This window comes from Epinephelus lanceolatus, chromosome 16 (assembly GCF_041903045.1).
Source record: "Epinephelus lanceolatus isolate andai-2023 chromosome 16, ASM4190304v1, whole genome shotgun sequence".
Taxonomy (NCBI): Eukaryota; Metazoa; Chordata; class Actinopteri; order Perciformes; family Serranidae; genus Epinephelus; species Epinephelus lanceolatus.
Genome location: NC_135749.1, coordinates 452166 through 478335, shown reverse-complemented (window position 1 = coordinate 478335; position 26170 = coordinate 452166). Strand labels below are relative to the sequence as shown.

General features: G+C 42.7%; 1 protein-coding gene across 1 annotated transcript; it reads left to right on the top strand.

The window, feature by feature from the left end:
* The first annotated feature begins 1550 nt into the window (after positions 1 to 1550).
* On the top strand, positions 1551 to 23922 carry LOC117264024 (uncharacterized). Its single transcript, XM_078175776.1, has 3 exons — positions 1551 to 1927; positions 2032 to 2132; positions 18655 to 23922. The coding sequence occupies exons 2-3, from the start codon at positions 2090 to 2092 to the stop codon at positions 21213 to 21215; spliced, it is 2604 nt and encodes an 867-aa protein (XP_078031902.1). The 5' UTR covers positions 1551 to 1927; positions 2032 to 2089; the 3' UTR covers positions 21216 to 23922.
* Positions 23923 to 26170: the final 2248 nt, after the last annotated feature.

Sequence of the window (26170 nt, the reverse complement as noted above, 5' to 3'; positions counted from 1 at the left end):
AGTCGGCATTAAATCATTATTCTCAATGAATTCCTTCAGAGCATTAAATAATAGTTCTTTTAAGTCTTCCCAGAAAAACTTATAAATTTTGAGGTTAAACCATCTTGACCAGGTGATTTTCCTGCTGACATTTGCTTTATAGCTGCATCCAGTTTTGTCATTTCTATCTCAGAATCACACAATGTTTTTAATGTTGAGTCAATTTTAGAAATGTTTTGTTTCATACTTTCCAAAAAAAGATAATGAATCTTCTCCTGCGTGTGCTGAAGAGTATAAATTAGAATAGAAACAGTGAATTTCTTCAGATATTAATTTTGTGTCAGAGCATTCTCTATCATTGATCATCAGCAGATCTATTCGATTTCTTTCTTGTCTCCTCCTTTCAAGTCCAAAAAAATAAGATGATTTTTTCTCTCCTGGCTCTGTCCATTTAGCTCTGCCTTCTGAATGTACAGCTTATCTACTCTGGTTTGTAAACATAACTTTTTTGCCTTATCTTCATCTGATAACTCAAATTTTCTACAACATTCATTAATTTCTTGAAATAATTTAAGTTCATTTTTTCTTTGCAGTTGATGTCTGGATTTACCACGTTTATAAACTTCTGACCTTATATTTAAAATATTCCCATTTTCTGCAATAATTTTCTAATTCTGTATCATTTTTAATTTCTGCTAATAAATCCTCTACATTCAACAGATCAGCATTAAACACCCAACCATTCTTCTTGGATTTTGAATTGTTTTCCGCTTTCAGAGTGATACCAGTTACACAGTGGTCTGTCTGCTGTGCGGGTTTCTCTCTCCAAATGTTGATAAGATTTATTTTATTGACATTATTGAAACACTTTTGGCGTAAGAACGATTACCCGGAAGTGGTTGTTGGTCCGACCCCTAACCCTTCCGTCCCCGGAACCTACAGTAGTGATTAGCCAAAGAGCATGGACACCAAGAGGCGAAGCTCCGTTGAATTTCTGCCAACAGCCACTAGGGGCGCTAACGCCATTTTGGACTGTTGCGCCCAGACAACATGCAAGATGTCAAGGAGAGAGGAGGAAACAAGTAAAAGAAAACAGTGTAGTGCAATTAACTGCAACAACTATCAGTGGAACACCCCGCACCTGGCCTTCCACCGTTTCCCGAAGGATCCCGACAGGTAAGAACTCCTGAGGTGTAAGTTTTTAAGTGTTTTAATATCAATTTAATATGCCAGTTTTCGTGGGAAGATATATGTGTATATGTATATATAGGCCTATATATGGCCTCTTGGACATTTATATCAGAACTGATTACTGCTTAAGCATTAAAATATATCATATTAAAATAGCCTATATATTATTATTGTTATTATTACTGTCCCCTTACTGTACAAACTGTAAATCAATCTTTATGTGACGTCGCCATTAATGTGTTTCTAGTTAAAATATTGTTTTTTTTATTATTTATTTATTTTTTGGTAGATTGGCTTATGATGGCTTATTTTGAAGTTAATCTTCTCATAAGTGGATGTAATATGTAGAGATGCCATCTAGGCCGTTTTTCTTCGTTTTGTTTTTTTTTAAAGTCTATATTTTGCTTTACAAAAACGTGAAAAAGCAGCTGTGACCAAGCTATGACGAGGTGAGTAGCATTGTAAGCATAATTAATAGCGATATACTTCAGTTTGTCTGTGTGTTTTTGTATGCAAGCGGGTCTGCTGCGGTCTGCTGACAGTCCAAAATGGCGGCGGTAGGACGAAACCATGGGCGAGTCTGTTGCTATGGGGCGTTCTGTTGAGCTTTGCCTCTTGGTGTCCATGCTCTTTGGATTAGTCTCGTGCGGAGGACGGCGGAGTGAAAAGGCTCCAGAGTTTAGTTTAGTAAAGACCTTGTGACGTCACAGACAGCTGGATGTGGACTTCAAAGCTGAAATAAAACTACAAAGAGCAGGTTTGTTTTCTTTCTCCCGCCGGAAACAGCTTCACTGCTAATGTTGCTAACGTTAGCCACAGCTAGCTCCTGCTAACACGTCTCATTCCTTCTGCTGCTGTCAGTGAGAGTGTTTTGGGAGGATGGAGACAGTCTGAGCTGCTGACTGAGAGACACTGGGACATGGACCCAGACAGGATGTCCTCCTGGAGGACACACGGGGACAGTAAGTGACACTGTTTACTCCCTCTGCTCCACATTTCTCTGACAGCTGCAGTCACTCTGCTGACTGACAGGCACTGGGACATGGACCCAGACAGGATTCGTTTACTGTTGATGGAAATGTTGATGTGGAGCTGCGGCCTGTTTGTTGTCACTCCCCAGAAATGCTGTTGAGCCATAAAGCAGGAAGAGGACAACACACTGCATTAGGTGACAGGTTATGAAGAAGGTGGTCTTAAATGATACAGACTGTATTAATATTGAATGAATTGGTTCAGATCCTTCGTGAGAAATGACAACAGCCTTTGGTTTCACATCTCAAACCACGTGTTCAGGAAGTTAGGTGCATCAACCTCCTCCAGATGTGACTGTTATTACATTAGCTCCTCTTCCATCAGCAGGGACCACATTATTGGAAAATGATCTGCAGACAGTTTTAGCCCCATAACACCTCAGTGTGGACCTGCAGGTCTGTGTCGCTGAAAAGTCAATCTGTAGTTTCTAGAAAAAGGAACATGATGTGTGTTGCACTGACTGAACGCTTCAGGAAACATTCTGCCCTTTGACGACCTTTGGTCTACATCAAACGTGTCATCACAGCAATCCCTCAGTCTGTTATTGTGATGTCATAACATTTATTCCAAAGCAATGTTTGCCCCAGTCTCCCTTCGCTTTGGTGAATGGTCCTAACATCACCCTTTTAAAACGACCTCATTTCACAACCCTGGTTAAAGAATAATATCCGCTCTCATCAAACAGAAATTCAATTGTACAGTTCTTGTCTAAACAGTTTCCTGTTGCACCAGAAGTGAAGGAGGGTCACATTAATAACCATCTGCTGAATGATCAGGACGTGTTTTTGGTTTCGATCATAAGAACTGCTCCTTCTGTGACGAACACTGAAACTACACAGCATTTATTTTATCAATGTAACTTTGTCTTTTGGGACAATTTGCATTATTGTCTGTTTCCTCAATTTGTCAACGTCTCTCGTCTCACAAAGGAAAACGTTTTGTTTGGTTTACGTGTGAAAGATCTGATACGTAACCTGGAGATCGACTCAATCATCAAGTTTTTTTATACATAAAACAGATTCATGAAATTTAAATCAAATGTTTGTCACAAAGAAATGTGTCTTTACTTTTCATCACTGAAATATATGGAGGAAAATAATGTGCTGAAGCCCAGCAGAGGATCTTCACCTCTTATTCCTGCTGAGTTTACTTTTATTTAGTTATCTGCCTTTTTGTTATTTATCTTATTTAACTTTTTTTAATAACTATTACTTTTAATTTTCTCTTCATCCACATTATCTTTAACACCCATTACGAGGCTTGTCTGTTCCTTGTTCTTTATGTACCACACTAAACTATGCCAATTTGTACTGTATATATGCTAATAAAGAATAATAAAAAAAGAGCTAACAGAGCTAACACGGAGCTAATAGAGCTAACACAACGTTAACACAGAGCTAACACAGATCTAACACAGGGCTAATAGATCTTACACAGAGAGAATAGAGCTAACATAGAGCTAACACAGAGCTAGTAGAGCTATCAGAGCCAACAAAGAGCTAACGCTGAGCTAATAGAGCTAACACGGAGCTAACAGAGTTGACACAGAGCTAACATGGTGCCAAACAAGGTGACACAGAGCTAACAGAGAGCTAACACGGTGCTAAAAAAGGTGACACAGAGCTAACAGTGAGCTAACAGTAGGGATGACCCGATCCGAATCGGCCGCCGATATTAGCAAAAAACGTGCGTTGGTATTGGATCGGACTGCATGGACAAATGCCAATCCAAGAACTCCAATCCAGTTTTTCATAGAGTCCAATCCAGGTTTTCCGGCCAGCCCAGCGCTCTGCAATTCAAGCAGTCCATTCCAGTGATCCGCTCCAGCACTTACTATCAATCCACCAGGCCAGCATGCAGACACACAGGAAACAGCAGCACCAGACTGGCATTGACACTACTAAAATAACTGAAAAGGAAAGGCTGCATTGTTTGTTAAATGTCAACAATGTTTTGTGGTGTTAATCTTTTTTTTTATTTATTAGGGGCCAAAGCACAAGTGTGTGGAGTCTTGCTGCTATTTTAATTTCAATGTTAGACATTTTAAAGATTTCTTGTGTTGATTTATTTTCTATTTATTAAGGGACCAAATCAGCCAAAGCAAACCAGCTATATGTTTTATTTAATGTTAATGTTCATGTTTAAAGTTTGTTTATTTAACCCTGTTAACAATAAACGGGTCAGTTTCTCATAAGAGATAAGATAAGATACACCTTTACTGATCCCATAATTGAGAAATTCCAGTGTTACAGCAGTCAAGGGGAAAGAGTCAAATTAAAGATTTCAATATTTAAAAACTTGAAAAAACTAGGCATGCAGAAAAAAGTACAAAAGATACAAGAAACAGCAATAAATAATAATAATAATAATAATAATAATAATAATAATAATAATAATGAGCAGTGGATAAAAAAGGTGAGCAATGGATTAAAGTGGACATATTTAGTGCAAGTGAATATTGAATGTGCAAATAACAACATGGGGGGCAGCAATGCTTATTGTGGTGTCCATAAAGTGTCCATAGTGTCCCTAAAGTGTCCATGGTGCAGTTTACTGTGAGCAGTGCTGGTTATGTAGCCTGACAGCAGCAGGCAGGAAGGACCTGTGATAGTGTTCCTTCACACACTTTGGGTGAATCAGTCTATCGCTGAAGGAGCTCTCCAGAGCTTTTATCTCCTCCTGCATGGGGTGGGAGTCATTAGTCCTCAGAGACGACAGCTTGGCTGTCATCCTCCTTTCTCCCACCACCTGCACAGAGTCCAGAGAGCATCCCAGGACAGAGCTGGCCTTCTTGATCAGCTTGTCCAGTCTCTTCCTATCTGCAGCTGAGACACTGCTGCCCCAGCAGACCACTCCGTAAAACCACCACAGTGTCTTCAGGAGCGCCCCCTGCACTCCAAAAGACCTGAGCCGCCTCAGCAGGTAGAGTCTGCTTTGGCCTTTCCTGTACAGTGCTGTTATGTGATTAGTCCAGTCCAGTTTATTGTTAAGATGAACACCCAGGTATTTATAAGATGTCACTATCTCAATGTCCTTTCCCTGGATGTTCACCGGTGTTGGGGGGAGGAGTCTGCGTCTGCGGAAATCCACCATCAGCTCTTTGGTTTTCCCCGCGTTGATCTGAAGGTGGTTCCTCAGGCACCAGTCCACAAAGTCCTGGTTCAGGACTCATCTGTGATGAGGCCGACTATGGCAGAGTCGTCAGAGAACTTCTGCAGATGACAGGTGGGAGTGTCGTATGAAAAGTCTGCAGTGTAGAGGGTGAAGAGGAACGGTGCCGGCACTGTCCCCTGTAGGGTGCCCGTACTGCAGACAACCAAGTCCAATACACAATCCTGGGTCCTGACATACTGCGGCCGGTCCGTGAGGTAGTCCAGGATCCAGGATGTGAGGTGATTAGCCACCCCTATGTGCTCCAGTTTGTCCCTCAGAAGCGCAGGCTGTATGGTGTTGAAAGCGCTGGAGAAATCAAAGAACATAATTCTCACAGAGCTTCCAGGCTTCTCCAGGTGAGAAAGAGCTCTATGCAGGAGGAAGATGGCGGCGTCGTCCACCCCAATGCCAGGCTGGTAGGCAAACTGCAGTGGGTCCATTGAAGGGCCTACTGCAGAGCTAACACAGAGCTAACAGAACTGATACAGAACTAACACAGAGCTAACACAGAGCTGATACAGAGCTAACACAGAGCTAACAGAGCTGATACAGAGCTAACACAGAGCTAACACAGAGCTGATACAGAGCTGATACAGAGCTAACACAGAGCTGATACAGAGCTAACACAAAGCAAACACAGAGCTAACACACAGCAAACACAGAGCTAACACACAGCTAACACAAAGCAAACACAGAGCTAACACACAGCTAACACAAAGCAAACATAGAGCTGATACAGAGCTAACACAGAGCTAACAGAGCTAACACAGAGCTGATACAGAGCTAACACAGAGCTAACAGAACTGATACAGAGCTAACACAAAGCTAACACAGAGCTAACAGAGAGCTAACACAGAGCTGATACAGAGCTAACACAGAGCTAACAGAACTGATACAGAGCTACTACAAAGCTAACACAGAGCTAACAGAGAGCTAAAACAGAGCTGATACAGAGCTAACAGAACTGATACAGAGCTAACACAAAGCTAACACAGAGCTGATACAGAGCTAACAAATCTGATACAGAGCTAACACAGAGCTAACAGAGAGCTAACACAGAGCTGATACAGAGCTAACACAGAGCTAACAGAACTGATACAGAGCTACCACAAAGCTAACACAGAGCTAACAGAGAGCTAACACAGAGCTGTTACAGAGCTAACACAGAGCTAACAGAACTGATACAGAGCTAACACAAAGCTAACACAGAGCTAACAGAGAGCTAACACAGAGCTGATACAGAGCTAACACAGAGCTAACAGAACTGATACAGAGCTACCACAAAGCTAACACAGAGCTAACAGAACTGATACAGAACTAACACAGAGCTAACACAGAGCTGATACAGAGCTAACACAGAGCTAACAGAGCTGATACAGAGCTAACACAGAGCTAACACAGAGCTGATACAGAGCTGATACAGAGCTAACACAGAGCTGATACAGAGCTAACACAAAGCAAACACAGAGCTAACACACAGCAAACACAGAGCTAACACACAGCTAACACAAAGCAAACACAGAGCTAACACACAGCTAACACAAAGCAAACATAGAGCTGATACAGAGCTAACACAGAGCTAACAGAGCTAACACAGAGCTGATACAGAGCTAACACAGAGCTAACAGAACTGATACAGAGCTAACACAAAGCTAACACAGAGCTAACAGAGAGCTAACACAGAGCTGATACAGAGCTAACACAGAGCTAACAGAACTGATACAGAGCTACTACAAAGCTAACACAGAGCTAACAGAGAGCTAAAACAGAGCTGATACAGAGCTAACAGAACTGATACAGAGCTAACACAAAGCTAACACAGAGCTGATACAGAGCTAACAAATCTGATACAGAGCTAACACAGAGCTAACAGAGAGCTAACACAGAGCTGATACAGAGCTAACACAGAGCTAACAGAACTGATACAGAGCTACCACAAAGCTAACACAGAGCTAACAGAGAGCTAACACAGAGCTGTTACAGAGCTAACACAGAGCTAACAGAACTGATACAGAGCTAACACAAAGCTAACACAGAGCTAACAGAGAGCTAACACAGAGCTGATACAGAGCTAACACAGAGCTAACAGAACTGATACAGAGCTACCACAAAGCTAACACAGAGCTAACAGAGAGCTAACACAGAGCTGATACAGAGCTAACACAAAGCTAACACAGAGCTGATACAGAGCTAACAAATCTGATACAGAGCTAACACAGAGCTAACAGAGAGCTAACACAGAGCTGATACAGAGCTAACACAGAGCTAACAGAACTGATACAGAGCTACCACAAAGCTAACACAGAGCTAACAGAGAGCTAACACAGAGCTGATACAGAGCTAACACAGAGCTAACAGAACTGATACAGAGCTAACACAAAGCTAACACAGAGCTGATACAGAGCTAACAAATCTGATACAGAGCTAACACAGAGCTAACAGAGCTGATACAGAGCTAACACAGAGCTGATACAGAGCTAACACACAGCTAACACACAGCTAACAGAGCTGATACAGAGCTGATACAGAGCTAACACAGAGCTAACACAGCTGATACAGAGCTAACACAAAGCAAACACAGAGCTAACACACAGCTAACACAAAGCAAACACAGAGCTAACACACAGCTAACACAAAGCAAACACAGAGCTAACACAAAGCAAACACAGAGCTAACACACAGCTAACACAAAGCAAACACAGAGCTAACACAAAGCAAACACAGAGCTAACACAGAGCTGATACAGAGCTAACACAAAGCAAACACAGAGCTAACACACAGCAAACACAGAGCTAACACACAGCTAACACAAAGCAAACACAGAGCTAACACACAGCTAACACAAAGCAAACACAGAGCTAACACAAAGCAAACACAGAGCTAACACAAAGCTAACACAGAGCTAGCACAGAACTAACACAGAGCTAACATTTACAACACCATAATGTACAACCAAGGGCTGAAATGCTAACAAAATGTCATAGCTAAAAACATCAGATAGCAGACTAGCAGATTATTTAACACTGTATGTCCACCTGAGAGGACACGTTCGGGTTTTCCAAATGAAATAAATTCCCCAGATATAACACTAAACTGGTCAACTAGCTCCGTCTTGCTATGATGAGGATATCTGAATAAAATCATTTTCCCACGTGTCAGGCTTGCGTGACAGCGATTTAATCCAAAAGGAGACTTGCAGCGTCAAGTTTTTCTGAGGTAAGTAACTTTCTTTCTAAGTCAAAAATAAAAGCAAAATGCTAGCTTTTTAGCCCATTAGCTAATGTTAGCTTTGATTGCAAAACAAATAATGGATTTGTCTGTAACACTAATGTTTTACGACATTAGCTAACGTTAGCTTCAATAGCAAAACAAATATTGGATTTCTCTGTAACACTAATGTTTTACGACATTAGCTAACGTTAGCTTCAATAGCAAAACAAATATTGGATTTCTCTGTAACACTAACGTTTTACGAAATTACCTAACGTTAGCGTCAATAGCAAGACAAACAGGATTTCTCTGTAAAACTAACTTTTTACACTAGCTAATGTTCCCTGCGATACCAAAATAAATATTTGATTTCTCTGTTACGCTAACATTTTAACGCATTAGCTAATGTTAGCTAATGTGATAGCAAAAAAGGGATTTCCTCCGTAATGCTAGCTTACCAGCACATCAGCTAACACTAGCTTCGATAGCAGAACTAAATTGGATTTTCCCCGTAATGCTATTTTTTAAGTGTAGTTGCTAAGTAAGCGTTAGCTGCAATATTATAACAAATATCGGATTTCTCTGTAGCGCTTACATTTTAGCGCATTAGCTAATGATAGCGTCAATAGCAAAAACAAAATTGGATTTCCTCCCTAATGCTAGCTTTCTAGAGCATCATCTGACATTAGCTTCGATAACAAAACAAAATTGGATTTCCCCGATAATGCTAGTATTTTACTGCATTAGCTAACATTAGCTGTGATAGCAAAACACATATTGCATTTCTCTGCAATGGTAGCTTTTTAGCCCATAAACTAATGTTAGCTTCAATCGCAAAACAAATATCAGATCTCCCAGTAATTCCAGCTTTCTAGTGCATTAGCTAGCATTAGCTGTGATAGTAAAACAAATACTGATTTCTCTGCAATGATAACTTTTTAGTGCATTAGCTACAATAACTGAAAGGGATAGTTCGACATTTTGGCAAATTCGCCTATTGCCATAATCCCTATAGTCATATGAGTAGGTACATTATCTTTAATTATCAGTGCCTGCTGTTCTGAGATCAGTGGGGCAGAGCTGCCCGCTGCTCAGCGCACAAAATGGAGGTGAGCAGTACGGCCCCCTCTCTCCCTCAAAAGTAATCAAATACACCATCAAGTAGGGTAAGAGATATTGGATTTTACTGTAATGCTAACTTTTTAGTGCATCAGTTAACGTTAGCTTCAGTAGCAAAACAAATATTGGATTTGGCTGAAATGCTAACTTTTCAGCACCTTAGCTAATGTTAGCTGTGATAGCAAAACAATATTGGATTTCCCTTTAGTGCTAGTTTTTTTTAGAACATTTACTTTCTGTAAATGTTCTCTTCTGCTGTAAGATCGAATTCAATGTAAATTTGTTTCTTTTTAGGTCTGAACTGACGTCAGAATCCAGCTGAGTGGAAAACGCTGGGGTCAGAATCTCAGTAAATGGACCCGCCTCTGAAACGACTCGTACACACAAAATGTTTTTCCCAAAGCAAAGAAAATAAAATGTTCCAAAGGGGAATTCCAACTGTGCAAATGAGCATGTGCCAAAATGCCAGGAGACCAACTCGGGACCAGCGACCCAGCTGAAGTATTTTGATCTCTTGAATACATTTTGAAAATGTGAAATGTTTTTAACTTTGTTTTCTTTGTCGTGTATTTTGACCTCAAGAAGCATGTGAATGACAGTGAATTATTTGGAACGGCCACTAGGTGGCAGTCCTGTATTGTTGAAGTAGAAACTGCAAGTGTGGGAAGGTGAGGAAGTAATCAAGTTGTATAGTTTCCGCCTGTGTGCCGCTTCCTCATCGCCTGCACTGCACACACTTTGTTTGCTTCGGTTTGGCGTGGCGTCTGTGCTGCTCCGGTTCCCCGCCGCTGATTCCTGATTTCCTGGTTAATATAGAGTAAGTTTACCCCATGTGTTGAGTTTTATTTCCATTGTGGCAACTATCACCGCTGTTGGAGGCCTTCTATGTACCGCTGTTGTTTTGTTTATTGGTAGAGAAGTAGACGGCCCCAACAGACAATATCAAACAATTAGCCCCCTTGGTAGTGGAATGAGGTACATTTTGCTTGGTGTATTTGTTCAGTTTGGGGTGTTTATTCGGTGTTTTAATCATAATATTAGCTTTGTTTATAAATGTATTTTTTTTGTGTGAAATGTTTGTAAATTTGCCTTGTAATTCATGAGCGTGTAAATTAACCCTTTTTTGTATTTCAACTTATAGTTTTCACGGTGCATATGGAGAAATAAAGATTTAAGCACCAGTACGAGACTCTCCATTTTATTACGGATGCCAAGGGCCAGCTATAGTGAAAACTCAACCATCATGTGTGAGCCATCTTCTATCGTCATCTGATGCCAGCAGCCGACCCAGCCTTTGTACACCGACAAGACCAGTAAATGGACGGTACCTACACTCTAAGGTCGGCTAAATATGCAATGAGAGATTTGGACTGAAACAATAAAGGAACAGCAATGGAACAATGCACTGAATGTCACCTATGAGATAAATTTCAAGAAACAAGCCTATAATTATCAAAGGTTTAAGAGTTTTAAATACCTGGTAAAGACTGTCTTTTAACCGTAATTAAATGATATGTTTACAATGTCCTTTTTAAATGAAAGGGTTGAAAGGGTAAAGTGCAATATATCTGTTTAATGCTCATAGCGCTCATGTATGTTTGTGGTCACAGTTTAATGCTAATTTTTAGTGTCAATAATTTGCAAATGTGTTGATGCATTGCTTGGTGAATTTATAACCCACAGGCCTAAATTCAGATATTTAAAGTAAAACAAACTATTCAAAATGTCACTTAAATCACAAGAGATAGACAATCTCACCGGCCAACCATCCAAGTCCAGCTCTCGTGAAAGAATTTTAACTGATAAGGGTCGAGAGTTGCGTGAAGAGAGGGCCAAACAAAAACTAAAGGCATTCTGTTCACTGGACAACCTCGACAACATTCAACAAAACATAAAGGTTAAACATGACGCAGTGTGCCAACTCTATGAGCCCATTAGACGCAACTGCACCTCCACTCCAGAGATCACTAAGAAAATGGATGCCTGTGTCTCCCTCACAGCTGAGATCTATGAATTTGTGGTCAAAAGAAAAGGGACTATAGAAGAGTCCTTTAATGATGAACTGGAGAAGGAGCGGGTCAGGATGATGCTGAATAAAAAGGATTACGGGTCTATCTTTGGATGCACTAACACAGAGACAGTAATTTCTGAGACATCCTCAACTCACTCTTCCTCCCACTCGACAGTCTCTAGTAAACGGGCTGATGCTGAAGTAGAACTTGTAGTAAAACTGGAACAAGCAAAAGCAATGCGGAAAATCCAAGCTCAACAAGCAAAAATGTGTAAACTGGAGAATGAATGGAAACTAAAAGAAACAAAAATGTTGACTGAAATGAAGCAGAAGGAAGCTGAAATGCACCTGAAGCGGGAAGAGGAGAAGTCAAGGTTGAAACAGCTAGAGGCAGAAAAGGAGATTGAAGTAGCAGCAGCCCGGGTGAGGGCTTATAAGAATTTTGAAGATGGAGTAAGGAATCATGGAGAAGAGAGTGATCTTGTTGAGATTCTGTCTGTTCATCAAAGAATGGAATCCAGAGATTCACTAAACCCAAGGGCCGTGCCATTCCAGCCTCATCAGACACTTCCTGAAACATCAAATCAAGACACAGTCAACCTAGCTCAAGCCATTGCAAGCTCTTTAAGTGTAAACCATCTGCCTCTCCCCGAACTGCCAACATTTTCTGGTGACCCTTTAAAATTTATTGACTGGAAAATTTCTTTCATGGCCCTCATTGATCAGAAGCCCCTCCCAGCTTGTGGGAAGATGCTCTATCTTAAACACTATCTTGCAGGAGAGGCACGCAAAGCCGTGGAGGGATTCTTTTATAGGAATTCTGAAGATGCCCATTACAGTGCTTGGGCACTATTGCAGGAGAGATATGGAAATCCATTTATTGTTCAAAAGGCTTTTCGAGGCAGACTTTTGAAATGGCCAAAGATCAGCGGAAGCGACCCCTTTGCCCTCAGAGAATCTGCAGATTTCTTAAAAGGCTGTGCTGAGGCTATGCCCCATGTGAAAGGATTAGATATCCTAAGTGACTGTGAGGAAAATCATAAATTACTTAAGAAATTACCCGACTGGATTATGCGCCAATGGAGCAGAATTGTCGTGGATGAGCTGGATGCATCTGACAACTACCCAAGCTTTTTGCATTTTACAGATTTTATGCAAAAAGAAACTCGTATAGCATGCAATCCCATTGCCTGCCCATTTCTGTTGAATCCCAAACCCGTGGATGATAGATTACCCAAAAGAGCTAACACCTTTAATACGAGCACCCAATTTAATAATTCCTCTGCAGGGATGCATAGAACTCACTTTAAGCCAAAACCACCTTGATTAGTCTGTGAGGATGATACACATGGTGTGGCTAAATGCCCTACCTTTGCTGAAAAAACCATTGAGGACAAAAGGGTATTTATTCGAGAGAACCAACTTTGCTTTGGCTGCCTGTGGAAAGGACATGTCATAAAGGACTGCAAAAGGCGACACGCATGCACTACATGTGGACAGCGTCATCCTACCTGCCTGCCATGAAGAGAGGGGTAACTCGTCTGTGGTAGCATTGGAGCAAAATCCTGCTCCCGCTGAAGACAGTGCAAGTCAGGAAGTCCACAATGTATTGTCACATGCTGTGACTCAAAGTTCTTCTTCCACGTCCAATATTGTACCAGTGTTTTTGTCATCAGTAGAAGAGCCACACAGAGAGGTACTCACTTATGCCTTACTTGACATGCAGAGTGACTCAACCTTTATTTTGGATGATCTGCTCAGTGAAATAAATGTGAATGCACAATCTGTGCAATTGAAGCTGAGCACAATGACTGCTGGCCACATGGCCTGCAAATTAGAGGAACCCACTCTGAAACCCACATTCAACTACATAAGGCCTACTATAGGGATTTTATCCCAGTGGACAGATCTCATATCCCAACTGACAAGACAGCACTGCAGTGGCCACACTTGAGACACCTGGCCGACAAACTATCCCCACTGCAAGAGTACGAAGTGGGACTGCTCATCGGATATGATTGTCCCTCAGCACTAGCACCTCTGGAGGTCATTAGAGGCGGCAAAAATGAACCTTTTGCACAGAGAACTGAGCTTGGGTGGAGTATAACTGGATCATCCAACCTCCATCTTGACAGACAGGGAAACCAGAGCTTCGTACATTGAGTCGCAGTGAAGGAAGTGCCAGTACCATCAGCCACTGACATTCTTAAGATCCTTGAGTCAGATTTCAATGAGAAGAGTTATGAAGACAAATATGTGTCACAAGACGATGTTCATTTTATACAACTCCTTAGTGATAACATAAAGCAGAGAGAAGATGGACATTATGAGCTTTCCCTCCCCTTCAAGAGTAGCACTCTTCCTTCACTCCCAAATAACAAAAAACTGGCTGTTGTTCGTTTGCAACATCTAAGGAGGAAATTGAAGGCCAACAACCAGTATTATGACCATTATAAGGCATTCATGGAGGAAATCATCAAAAGAGGTGACGCAGAACTTGCCCCCCCCCCGACGACATCTGAGGGAGAGACTGTGTGGTATATACCCCACCACGGTGTATACCACCCACAAAATCCAGACAAGCTAAGGGTGGTTTTTGATTGCTCAGCAACGTTCTGTGGAGTCTCTCTAAATGACACCCTGTTGACTGGCCCTGACTTGATTAACTCCTTTGTGGGTGTGCTTTGTCATTTCTGGAAAGAGAGTGTGGCCGTGGTCTGTGATATTGAAAGGATGTTTCACCTGTTTTTTGTCTCTCCTAAAGTACGGAACTATCTGAGGTTTCTCTGGTGGGATAGTGCAGATCTGGAAACAGAACCACAAGAATATTGGATGATGGTTCACCTTTTTGGCGCTGCCTCATCCCCTGGCTGTGCCAACTTTGGCCTTAAGTACTTGGCTCAACAATACAAGTCTGATCATCCCTTAGCATCAGCCTTTGTTGAAAAGAACTTTTATGTAGACGACGGCCTAACCAGCGTCCCTTCAATCAAAGAAGCTAAGGACTTGATTGTTGAAGCACAAAGGTTGTGCAAAAGGGGAGGTCTACATCTGCACAAGTTCAATTCAAACAAGCAAGAAGTCCTCAACAGTGTTGACCCCACAGAGAGGGCGACAACTGCTAAATCCCTTGATCTCAGCCTGGATGCGACATCTGTTGGACGTGCTCTTGGGATTCAGTGGTCAGTAGAACATGACACCTTCAGTTTCGACGTCAACTTTAAGGACCAGCCTTCCACTTGCCGTGGTATTCTCTCAGTCATCGCTTCTCTGTTTGATCCGCTTGGATTTTTCTCTCCATTCACCTTGCGTGGAAAGTGCATTTTACAGGAACTGTGTCGTATGGGTATTGGATGGGATGAGCCCCTTCCTAAGGACTTATATCCACGGTGGGAGGAGTGGAAGAGTGGTCTCCAGAAATTGAGAGCAGTTACAATTCCAAGATGTTATCACCCACATGACTTCAGCAACATTTTGAGGACCAGAACTACATCACTTTTCGGATGCCGGTAATGTTGGCTATGGTGCATGTTCCTATATAAGGTACATTAACAGAAATGAAGTCCACTGCAGCCTTGTGATGGCCAAGGCGAGAGTAGCACCTACAAGAATCATGAGCATTCCAAGATTAGAACTTTCTGCCGCTGTGGTCGCCACCAGAACAAGTGTCATGTTGAAAAATGAATTGGAAATGAAAATTGATGAGGAGTTCTTTTGGACAGACTCTCAAGTCGTATTGGCATATATCAATAACGATGCAAGAAGGTTTCATGTTTTTGTTGCAAATCGCCTCCAAGTGATAAAGGAAAAAACGGATCCCAGTCGGTGGCATTATGTTGATACATCAGAAAATCCAGCGGACTATGCCTCTAGAGGGCTTGATGCCTCTGACATCTCCTCAACTAGCTGGATGTCAGGACCCAAGTTTTTGTGGGAGCAAGAAGTGAAACCAAGACTCACCCCTTCAGCTGAATTGCTGGTTGGTGACCCTGAGATCAGAGCAGTAAATACAGTAAATACAACCACCACCAGTAATTGTATGGACATGCTCAGCAGTTTGAGTCGATTTTCTTCCTGGACAAGGCTTCTCAAGGTTGTTGCAAGAATCAAGAGGCTGGCATCTAAGCAAGAACACCACAGTGATTATGTGATTATAGATGAACGAGGCAGAGCGGCTGAAGTAGTTATTAAACTTGCCCAGCAGCAAGCCTTTGCTCAAAAGATGAAAACGCTGGAAAGAGGAGGCAGCCTTCCTAGTTCTAGTCCTCTTTTTCGCCTCGATCCTGTTGTAGACAAGGGAATCCTTCGGATTGGTGGGAGGTTAAAGTAGTCATCTCTTAGCCAAGAACTAAAACATCCAGTTATCCTTCCAAAAAACTCTCACATTACCAAGCTCATTCTGTCTTATTACCATAACAGAATTTATCATCAAGGCCGAAGTCAAACTCAAATGGAGCTCAGAGCCAGTGGGTTTTGGGTCATTGGTGGGAGCAAATCAGTCGCCAAGCTGATATACAACTGTGTGAGATGCAGGAGGCTCCGACGTCCAGCAGAGGAGCAACGAATGGCTGAGCTCCCAAGGGAACGCATTGAAGTCTCGGCTCCGTTCACATACTGTGGTATGGATGTGTTTGGCCCATTCTTCATCAAGAGGGCACGCAAGGAATACAAGAGGTATGGACTGATCCTAACTTGCTTCTCTTCTTGAGCTGTTCATATCAAAATGCTCGAAGATCTGTCGACAGACACGTTTTATCAATGCTTTAAGGTGTTTCATTAGCCTCAGAGGAGCTGTGCGCCAACTCCGCTGTGATCAGGGCACAAACTTTGTGGGAGCCAGAAATGAGCTCAGAGAAGCACTAAAGCAGTGTGACCCCAGCCAACTGGAAGTTTACCTAGCTGATAAGCAATGCGAGTTCATCTTCAGCGCCCCTGCAGCAAGTCATGCCGGTGGCGTCTGGGAGCGCCAAATCCGGACTGTGCGAAATGTGTTAAATGCCACACTCTCTCTCTGTCCAGGTAGACTTGATGACGCCTCACTGCAAACTCTGTTCTATGAAGCTATGGGCATCGTTAACAGCCGTCCGTTGAATATAGATGGAATTAACGATCCAAAATCACTAGAGCCTTTGACCCCCAACCATCTTATTCTGATGAAAACCAAAATCGCCTCCCCGCCTCCTGGGAAATTCGTAAAGGAAGATATGTATGCAACAAAACGGTGGCGACAAGTGCAGTATTTGATTGAACAGTTCTGGAGCCGTTGGAAGAGGGAATACCTCTTGAACATTTCTAAACGGCAGTAGTGGCACGTGCCTCGGCGCAACCTTAAAGTAGATGACATTGTTATTATCAAGGATGATACTCTTCCAAGAAACCAGTGGCAGCTGGGACGAGTGGTCGAAACCGTACAAGGAAGTGATGGACTAGTTTGTAAGGTCAAGGTACAAGTTGCAGATCAGAAACCACCAGCAAAATCAGATGGCCCTCCCAAACCTACCATCCTCGAAAGGCCCATTCAGAAGTTGGTTCTCCTTCTTGAGAGTGACTGAATTGCGGTGTAATGTTTTTATGCCAAACTGTTAACGTGTGAATCAATTCAGTGTTGTCAAAAACATTATAGGCCCTTCTAGTCAGGCACTTATTTTAAAAATCATGTATGATTCGTGTGGTTATAAATTCATCATAACATGATTGGTGGGAGTGTGAATGACAGTGAATTATTTGGAACGGCCACTAGGTGGCAGTCCTGTATTGTTGATGTAGAAACTGCAAGTGTGGGAAGGTGAGGAAGTAATCAAGTTGTATAGTTTCCGCCTGTGTGCCGCTTCCTCATCGCCTGCACTGCACACACTTTGTTTGCTTCGGTTTGGCGTGGCGTCTGTGCTGCTCCGGTTCCCCGCCGCTGATTCCTGATTTCCTGGTTAATATAGAGTAAGTTTACCCCATGTGTTGAGTTTTATTTCCATTGTGGCAACTATCACCGCTGTTGGAGGCCTTCTATGTACCGCTGTTGTTTTGTTTATTGGTAGAGAAGTAGACGGCCCCAACAGACAATATCAAACAATTAGCCCCCTTGGTAGTGGAATGAGGTACGTTTTGCTTGGTGTATTTGTTCAATTTGGGGTGTTTATTCTGTATTTTAATCATAATATTAGCTTTGTTTATGAATGTATTTTTGTGTGTGAAATGTTTGTAAATTTGTCTTGTAATTCATGAGCGTGTAAATTAACCTTTTTTTGTATTTCAACTTATAGTTTTCACGGTGCATATGGAGAAATAAAGATTTAAGCACCAGTACGAGACTCTCCATTTTATTACAGATGCCAAGGGCCAGCTTTAAAGCAGTTAAAGAAGTTAAGAGGAGTTAAAGTCTATTGATATTTTTTGAAAAATGTAAATGTGTAATTATTTCTTAATGGTTATTAATGTTGACTTGATCTTTTTAATATTTGTGTGCAATAACAATGAAATATTCATCAAGCTTTATTTGACTGCTTTATGACTGAACCACATGCCGTGATGTCACACACCACTCCACCCACCATTACAAGTAAACTCTCACCCTGTGGTGACGAGTGCTGCATACGCTGAACGAAGAGTGACGTCCATAATTGAATACTTGTTTCCTCATGCCCATGAGAGGTCTCCCGATTCATCAGTGTGGCTGATTAGATTGAGTCAGATTTTGATTGCAGGACTTTTACTTTTAAAATTCGCTGCCTTAATGTGGTGCTACACTTGTGTCCCAGGGAGCTTTGCTGTCAGGGGCTGTAGCTCCTGGTCAGGTCATAGGGGAGGGGCCAGACTAAGAGTGTTTCACAAACTATGCGAATCTGCAAAAAAGGAGCTGTAGCTTCTCGCTAATTTGAGGAACCTTAAAATGTTTGGTAATTTATGTTCGATAATGGAGTTGAAATGTCCGAATATACACTAACAACTGTCTGTCTGTGTTTCAGCTTCAACTCCAGACGTCCAAACAGTGATCGCTGTTAAAGAGGAGCAGCAGGAGTGGAGCTCCAGTGTGGACCAGGAGGACCCAGAGCCCCCACACATTAAAGAGGAAGAGGAGGAACTGTGGAGCAGTCAGGAGGGAGAGCAGCTTCAAGGGCTGGAGGAGGCTGATATCACCAAGTTCACATTCACTCCTGTCCCTGTGAAGAGTGAAGACGATGAAGAGAAACCTCAGTCTGAGAGGCACCACTGTGGAGGACCAGGACCAGGACCAGGACCAGTGCCTGAAGACTCATCTGAAGCTGAGACTGATGACAGCGATGATTGGACGGAGACCAGAGAACCTCCATCGGGTTTAAACTCTTTGAAAAATGATGATGTGTCTGTCAGAGATGGAGAGAAACCGTTCAGTTGCTCTGAGTGTGGTAAAAAATTTGGCCTCAAAAGGATCCTGAAGGAACACGTGAGAATCCATACGGGAGAAAAACCGTTCAGCTGCTCCGAGTGCGGGAAAAGATTTCGCATCAAGGCACATCTGAAGAGACACATGAGAACCCACACAGGAGAGAAACCATACAGTTGCTCCGCCTGCATGAAATCTTTCACAGAGAACGAAAGTTTACAAACGCACATGAAAATCCACACAGGAGAGAAACCATTCAGTTGCTCCGGATGCGGGAGACGATTTAGCACCAAGGGAAGTCTGAAAAGACATGTGACAACTCACACAGGAGAGAAACGGTTTAGCTGCTCTATTTGTGGGAAATCTTTTACGGAGAGCGGTAACTTACAGAAACATATGGTGACTCACACAGGGGAGAAACAGTTCGGCTGCTTTGAGTGCGGGAAAAGATTTGGCATCAAGGGAAATCTGACGAGACACATGAAGTTCCACACGGGAGAAAAACCGTTCTCCTGCTCCGAGTGCGGGAAAAGATTTGGCCGCAAGACGCATTTGAAAATACATGCCAGATCTCACACAGGAGAGAAACCGTTTAGCTGCTCTGAGTGTGGGAAAAGATTTGGTTTCAAGGGGGGTCTGGACCGACACATGAGGACTCATACAGGAGAGAAATCACAAACGATCACTTGGCTCAGAAACCATCAGTACCGTGGTCGTCAGTTCTCACGTTTTCATCAGATTGAGGAGAACAGAGGGGCGGAGCCTCCAGTTAACAGCTCGACTCTAAAGATGGAGACAGAAGCTGAAAGAGAGGTCTGTGGAGGACCAGAACCAGCTAGGAACTCGCATTCAGGTCCAGGTTTACAACCAGGAGATTTGTTTGGACCTGAGACTGATGACAGTGAGTTTTGGAGAGAGACCAGGCAGCATTCATCAGGTTTCACGTATCTGAGTAATAAAAGAGTCTCTGATGTCAAGACCAAAACTGAACCCAGCGTTGTTGACCAAGATATTCGTCAGCAGCCTCCCTTGGTGAAAACAGAGGATGTCTCTGAGACTGAGGAGAAACCACGTCACAGATTTGAAGACAGTCACACTCTGCAGACGCACAGGAAGTCATACGCAGGGGAGAAACCATTCGGTTGCGTAGTGTGTGGTAAAACCTTTGTGAAGTGTGAACGTTTACGATCCCACATGGCTTGTCACACGGGGGAGAAACTGTTTGGTTGGTCAGTTAGAGATAAGAAGTTAGATTCTCATTTGATGAGTAACACAGGAGAGACACCATTCCACTGCTCAGTGTGTAATGCCAGCTTCATCGACAGCGAGGTTTTAATCCAGCACATGAGGGTCCACACGGGACAGACCCAGTTTAGGTGCCCGATGTGCGGTCAGGAGTTCGCCTGGAGACGGACTCTGACCAAACATTTGGAGGTCCACAAAATCTTTGGCTGCAGAGTCTGCAACAAAAAGTTCACCTGGTACTATCAGCTGAAAGACCACAAGTGTGTCGGCCGCCAGTCTGACGCCGCCAGAGAGGGCTGTGGAGAACCAGGACCAGCTGGGAACTCAGATCCAGATTTACAGCCAGACACTGATGGAGAATCTTCTGAAGCTGAGACTGACGACAGCAACGATTGGACAGAGACCAGAGAACCTCCTTCAGATTCAGAGAAACCATTCAGCTGCTCTGTCTGTGGGAAATCATTTCCAGGGAGCAAACATTTACAAGCACATCTCAAAATCCACTCAGGTGAGAAACCATTACGTTGCTCAGTCTGCGGCAGCGGCTTCATCGGTAGTGGACACCTGAAAAGACACATGAGAACTCACACGGGAGAGAAACCATTCAGTTGCTCCGAGTGTGGGAAAAGATTCCCTCGGAAGGACAACTTGGCTCATCACACAAGAGTCCACACGGGAGAGAAACCGTTCGACTGCAGCGTGTGCGACCGACGGTTCACCTGGTACACTAGCTTTAAACACCATCATTGTGTTGGTCATCTGTCTGACGCTGATGGAGACGACTGTGGAGGACCAAAACCAGCCAAGGACTCAGATCCAGATCCAAACTTACAGTCTGATACTGATGATAGTGTTGACAGTGATTTTTGGAAAGAGACCAGAGAACGTCCATCTGGTTTAAAACTGTTAGAACAATAATCAAGTGAAGAAAACATTAACTTCAGGCGCTGTGTGGAGCAGGAACAGATTCATCCAGAGCTCCAAACTGTGACCTTTTTGAGTCAGTGCGAGCTTTTACAACGATTCACTGGTGTGCGACTCACAAATTTGTAGGTGTTTCTTTTTTCATGTTGAAAAACGAGGGACAGAGCTGACAAACGTCATGGGGCACAGCCGGAGAGATGCCGTTTTAGAGTGTGTGTGGGCATGCTAGAGAGGGCGGGTCAACTGTCAATCATTTTTAATGTGGCCAATCAGAGGCTCACAATCCCCTGTCAATTTCTAATTCTGCCAATCACTTCACAGTCAGTGGGAGGAGTCAACATTGCAACTAACTAGCTACGCTAATGCTAGCTAGCGTCTACGTATCAACTTCCTGATCTTAACAGAATACAGTAACTTCAACCGCGGCTCATTGTAGAAGGACCACCGCAGGAAGGTGTGTTCTTTGTTTAAATAATTAGACAGTTAATGGACAGTGAACCATAATTGTTTGTTTCTGGCTGCAGTTTTAGTGAGCACAGTTAGCATGTTAGCTAAGTTAGCTGAAAAGTCATAATTTCCACTTCAAAGTCCACGTCTCCACATCCAGGGGTGTCTGGACGCTGGAAGAAGGCCAACAGTCTCCGCCCACTGATGTCCCGCCCTTCCTCTGGTTCTTGTAGCGGAGAAGCAGATCACAGCCTGGGTCAGCGGGGTCTGACTTAGAGTCAGGACACTTGTCTTCTCTGTCCCCGGGGGTTTCATGTCCCTGTCCTCAGGATCATTTCAGCACTAATCGGAGTCAAAGTATCAACAGGCAGAGACATTTTTAATCAACATGATAAACTTATGTAAACTTGCTGCAGCCAGAAACCAACATGTATGATCCATCGTGTGTCTGATCATCTCAACACAGAACATGTTTCCTCTCAGTGCTCCTCCTAAAATGTTCCTATATTCTCTATTGATCTAGGATTAAGGAGCTGATCAGGAGACAGCATTAGCTAACGAGCTAATGCGCTAAGTAGTAGAAAAGTTTCTATTTCTGCTTTAAACAAGGAACTGCGAACACAAGACTAACGTTATTTTCACAACAGCGATCTAAAATATGTCTTTAACAATCTCTGTCTGTACAACATACAACTGAGAGTCTGGTACTTGCTAGGGCTGTAACGGTACACAAGTCACGGTTCGGTTTTTTTCTGTACATTCATTCATTCATCTTCTAACCGCTTCATCCTCTTGAGGGTCGCGGGGGGGCGGAGCCTATCCCAGCTGACATTGGGCGAGAGGCACGGTACACCCTGGACAGGTCGCCAGACTATCACAGGGCTGACACATAGAGACAGACAACCATTCACACTCACGTTCACACCTACGGACAATTTAGAGTCATCAATTAACCTAGTCCCCAATCTGCATGTCTTTGGACTGTGGGAGGAAGCCGGAGTGCCCGGAGAGAACCCACGCTGACACGGGGAGAACATGCAAACTCCGCACAGAAGGGCTCCCACGCCCGGGATCGAACCGGCAACCCTCTTGCTGTGAGGCGAGAGTGCTAACCACCACACCACCGTGCCGCCCTTTTTTCGGTACAGTAATGAAAAAAATAGACAACTATTAAATATCTTTTACTTATTGGTAACCTTATTAAAACATATCACCACAGCAGTTAACTCTTTTTACACAATTTTTGAATGAAACAAATATATATAAAATTCTGCTTTTTTACATTGTTTGAATGAAAATAGAAATATGTAAAATTTAAAAAATAAAATCTTGCTTTTTATTTTACACATTTTTGAATGAACAACAGTGGCTTTAACTTGTTTATACAGACGTGGTATGATGACTTCACTCATGTAGGGACGAGAAGGCACTTTAAACTGCGGCTCAATCACCTTCATCATGTGTTTGAATCCTCTGTTTTCAACGACGGAGCACGGTCGTAGATCGGCTGCTATGAAAACTCCAATGGCGTTGGTTATTTCTTTAGCGTGATGGTCAGGGAAACGCTCTTTCTTTTTAAACGATGGCGATATCGTAGTTTGCACCAAATTGCTTTCTAGATGTTCAAACTAGGGTGGTGTCGCTTTAGATGCGTTAGCATGTTAGACGTGTTTCCAAGTACATACCCGACCGCTGTTCTGCAGTGTCAGCACACTGCTTTTGTCTTGCCCACTTGTTTATTTCCATCTTCGTATTTTACCCTGAAACCAAAGTGTTCCCAAACGGAGGACTTAAGGATTGCGGGTTGGTCTTCAGGTTCGTCAGGCTCACTTGCCACGTTATCCAAATGCGAGAATGTGCTGCACAAAGTGAAAGCGGAGATTTACGGTTGGACTCGTCCGTCACTCAATTATGTCCGTCGGGGAACTAGATATTTTAAATGGTTCAGCTCACAAAAACTGAATTAAAATAAAACAAAATAAAATAAAATAATATCCTGCGCCCCATAATTCGGTACAGGGTCGTGCCGAACCGAAAGTCTCACAGGGGGACACAAATACACGTACCGTTACAGCCCTAGTACTTGCACATGTGCACGTCTATAACGGCGTCCCTCCGGCTCTGTAGGGGAACGATTTTGTAATAACAGGTACGTTAGGAAGGTTACTGAGCACATACTTTTTACAATTATGAAAGTTCAATTTTGTTCAATTTGTTTAGTTGTAAACATGAAATAAACAACACTTTCTTTGTCATTTCTGTACGTTGTCTCTTTATTACCAAAACATGTTTCAGTCATTCAGTTAAAATGTGAAGATCACGCCCCCTGCTGGTTTTCTCTTGGAACTCACTGAGTGGGTTGTCACTTTAAGATAAAGTACATAAACGATGTAAAGGCTCCTGTACGAGAGCGAGTTTTGCTCCTGAATATAGATGTGCTCATATTTGGGTCCTTTGGGAGGAAGAATTAATTTACAACCCTCAAAATAATATTTTCCTGACTTTAGAGTTTATCAAAGCGATTGAAGGGAAGGTCCTACACGCCACATGTTACTAACACGGCTGTAGAAAAGTTCAGACGTGTAAACCGCAGCGCTGAACAATCAAACTAAGTGTTTTTAGCAGAGACTCAGACAGATTTAAATCCTCTGCAGGTCGTTCAGAGTCTCAAGGCCTGATTCTAAGCCTCTGCCCCCCTTTGGTCTTCAGTCTGGACTCTGGACAGACAGAAGACCTCTGCCTGAGGATCTCAGACTATTTAGAGGTTCATACGGGACTAACAGGTCTGTGATGTGATCTGGAGCCACAAAGAGCCTGAAATTTAATGAATAAGATTTTAAAGTTTATCCTAAAACAAACAGGAAGTCGATGTAACGAGACTGAAACTGCTGTGACGTGGTCGGACATCTTGGTTCTGGTTAAAAGGCGAGCAGCTGAGTTCTGATTGGTCTGAAGTTGTTGGTCGGTTTTTAGATTGAGACAGGAATAAAGTCTGCTGCAATAATCAGTGTGAAGAGATCAAATCAGGTCCAACAGTTTCTGTGTCTCTAAAAGTTCAAACAGATTTTATTCAAACAATGTTTGAACAATAATAATAATAACAATAATAATAATAATTATTATTATTATTTAAACAGTGTTTGAATAATAATAATAATGTAGACTAGCAATTTTTTTTGTAAGATAACGATCCTCATCATGTTGTGTCAGATTTTCAATCAATCAATCAATCAATCAATCAATTTTATTTATAGAGCCCAATATCACAAATCACAATTTGCCTCACAGGGCTTTACAGCATACGACATCCCTCTGTCCTTATGACCCTCACAGCTGATCAGGAAAAACTCCCCAAAAAAAAACCCTTTAACGGGGAAAAAAAACGGTAGAAACCTCAGGAAGAGCAACTGAGGAGGGATCCCTCTTCCAGGACGGACAGACGTGCAATAGATGTCGTACAGAACAGATCAGCATAATAAATTAACAGTAATCCGTATGACACAATGAGACAGAGAGAGAGACAGAGAGAGAGATGCAGGTAATGACAGTAGCTTACAACAACATTAATGAAAGTAGTAATATTATAGTTATAGTTCTGGCTACTGTGGTACAATATGTTGAAAGTATGTATTAATATCTGGCAGTATACATGTGTGACAATAGTCATATGTGTATTATAACAGTAGAAGTATGACTAATGACTAATGATGGCAGCAGCAGCAGGAGGCATCTGGCAGGACCACGGCAGCAGCACAACCACACACGTCACGCTGTCCAGGCACCGCTGCGATATGAGTTAATCTGAGAGACAGTGGAGCACAAAGGCTCCGGAGAAGAAGCCGAGTTAGTGACATCCAGAATGGCCGAGTTAGCAAGATGCAGTAATAGAATACAAGAGAGAGAGAGAGAGAGAGAGAAGGAGAGAGAGAGAGAAGGAGAGAAGGTGCCCGGTGTATTATAGGGGGGTCCTCCGGCAGACTAGGCCTAAGTCAGCCTAACTAGGGGCTGGTACAGGGCAAGCCTGAGCCAGCCCTAACTATAAGCTTTATCAAAGAGGAAAGTCTTAAGTCTAGTCTTAAATGTGGAGACGGTGTCTGCCTCCCGGACCGTAACAGGAAGATGATTCCACAGGAGAGGAGCCTGATAGCTGAAGGCTCTGGCTCCTGATCTACTTTTGGAGACTTTAGGGACCACGAGTAACCCTGCGTTCTCAGAGCGCAGTGTTCTGGTGGGATAATATGGCACTATGAGCTCTCTAAGATATGATGGAGCTTGACCATTTAGAGCTTTATAAGTTAACAGTAGGATTTTAAATTCAATTCTGGATTTTACAGGGAGCCAGTGCAGAGAAGCTAAAACAGGAGAAATATGATCTTGTTTCTTAGTTCCTGTTAGTACACGTGCTGCTGCATTCTGAATTAGCTGGAAAGTTTTTAAGGACTTACTAGAGCTACCTGATAATAGAGAGTTACAGTAATCCAGCCTAGAGGTAACAAAAGTGT

Coding starts and splice junctions, on each gene's coding strand:
- LOC117264024 (XM_078175776.1), top strand. CDS start 2,090: ATGGACCCAGACAGGATGTCCTCCTGGAGGACACACGGGGACA. Junction 2,133..18,654: donor CTGGAGGACACACGGGGACA/GTAAGTGACACT, acceptor TCTGTGTTTCAG/CTTCAACTCCAGACGTCCAA.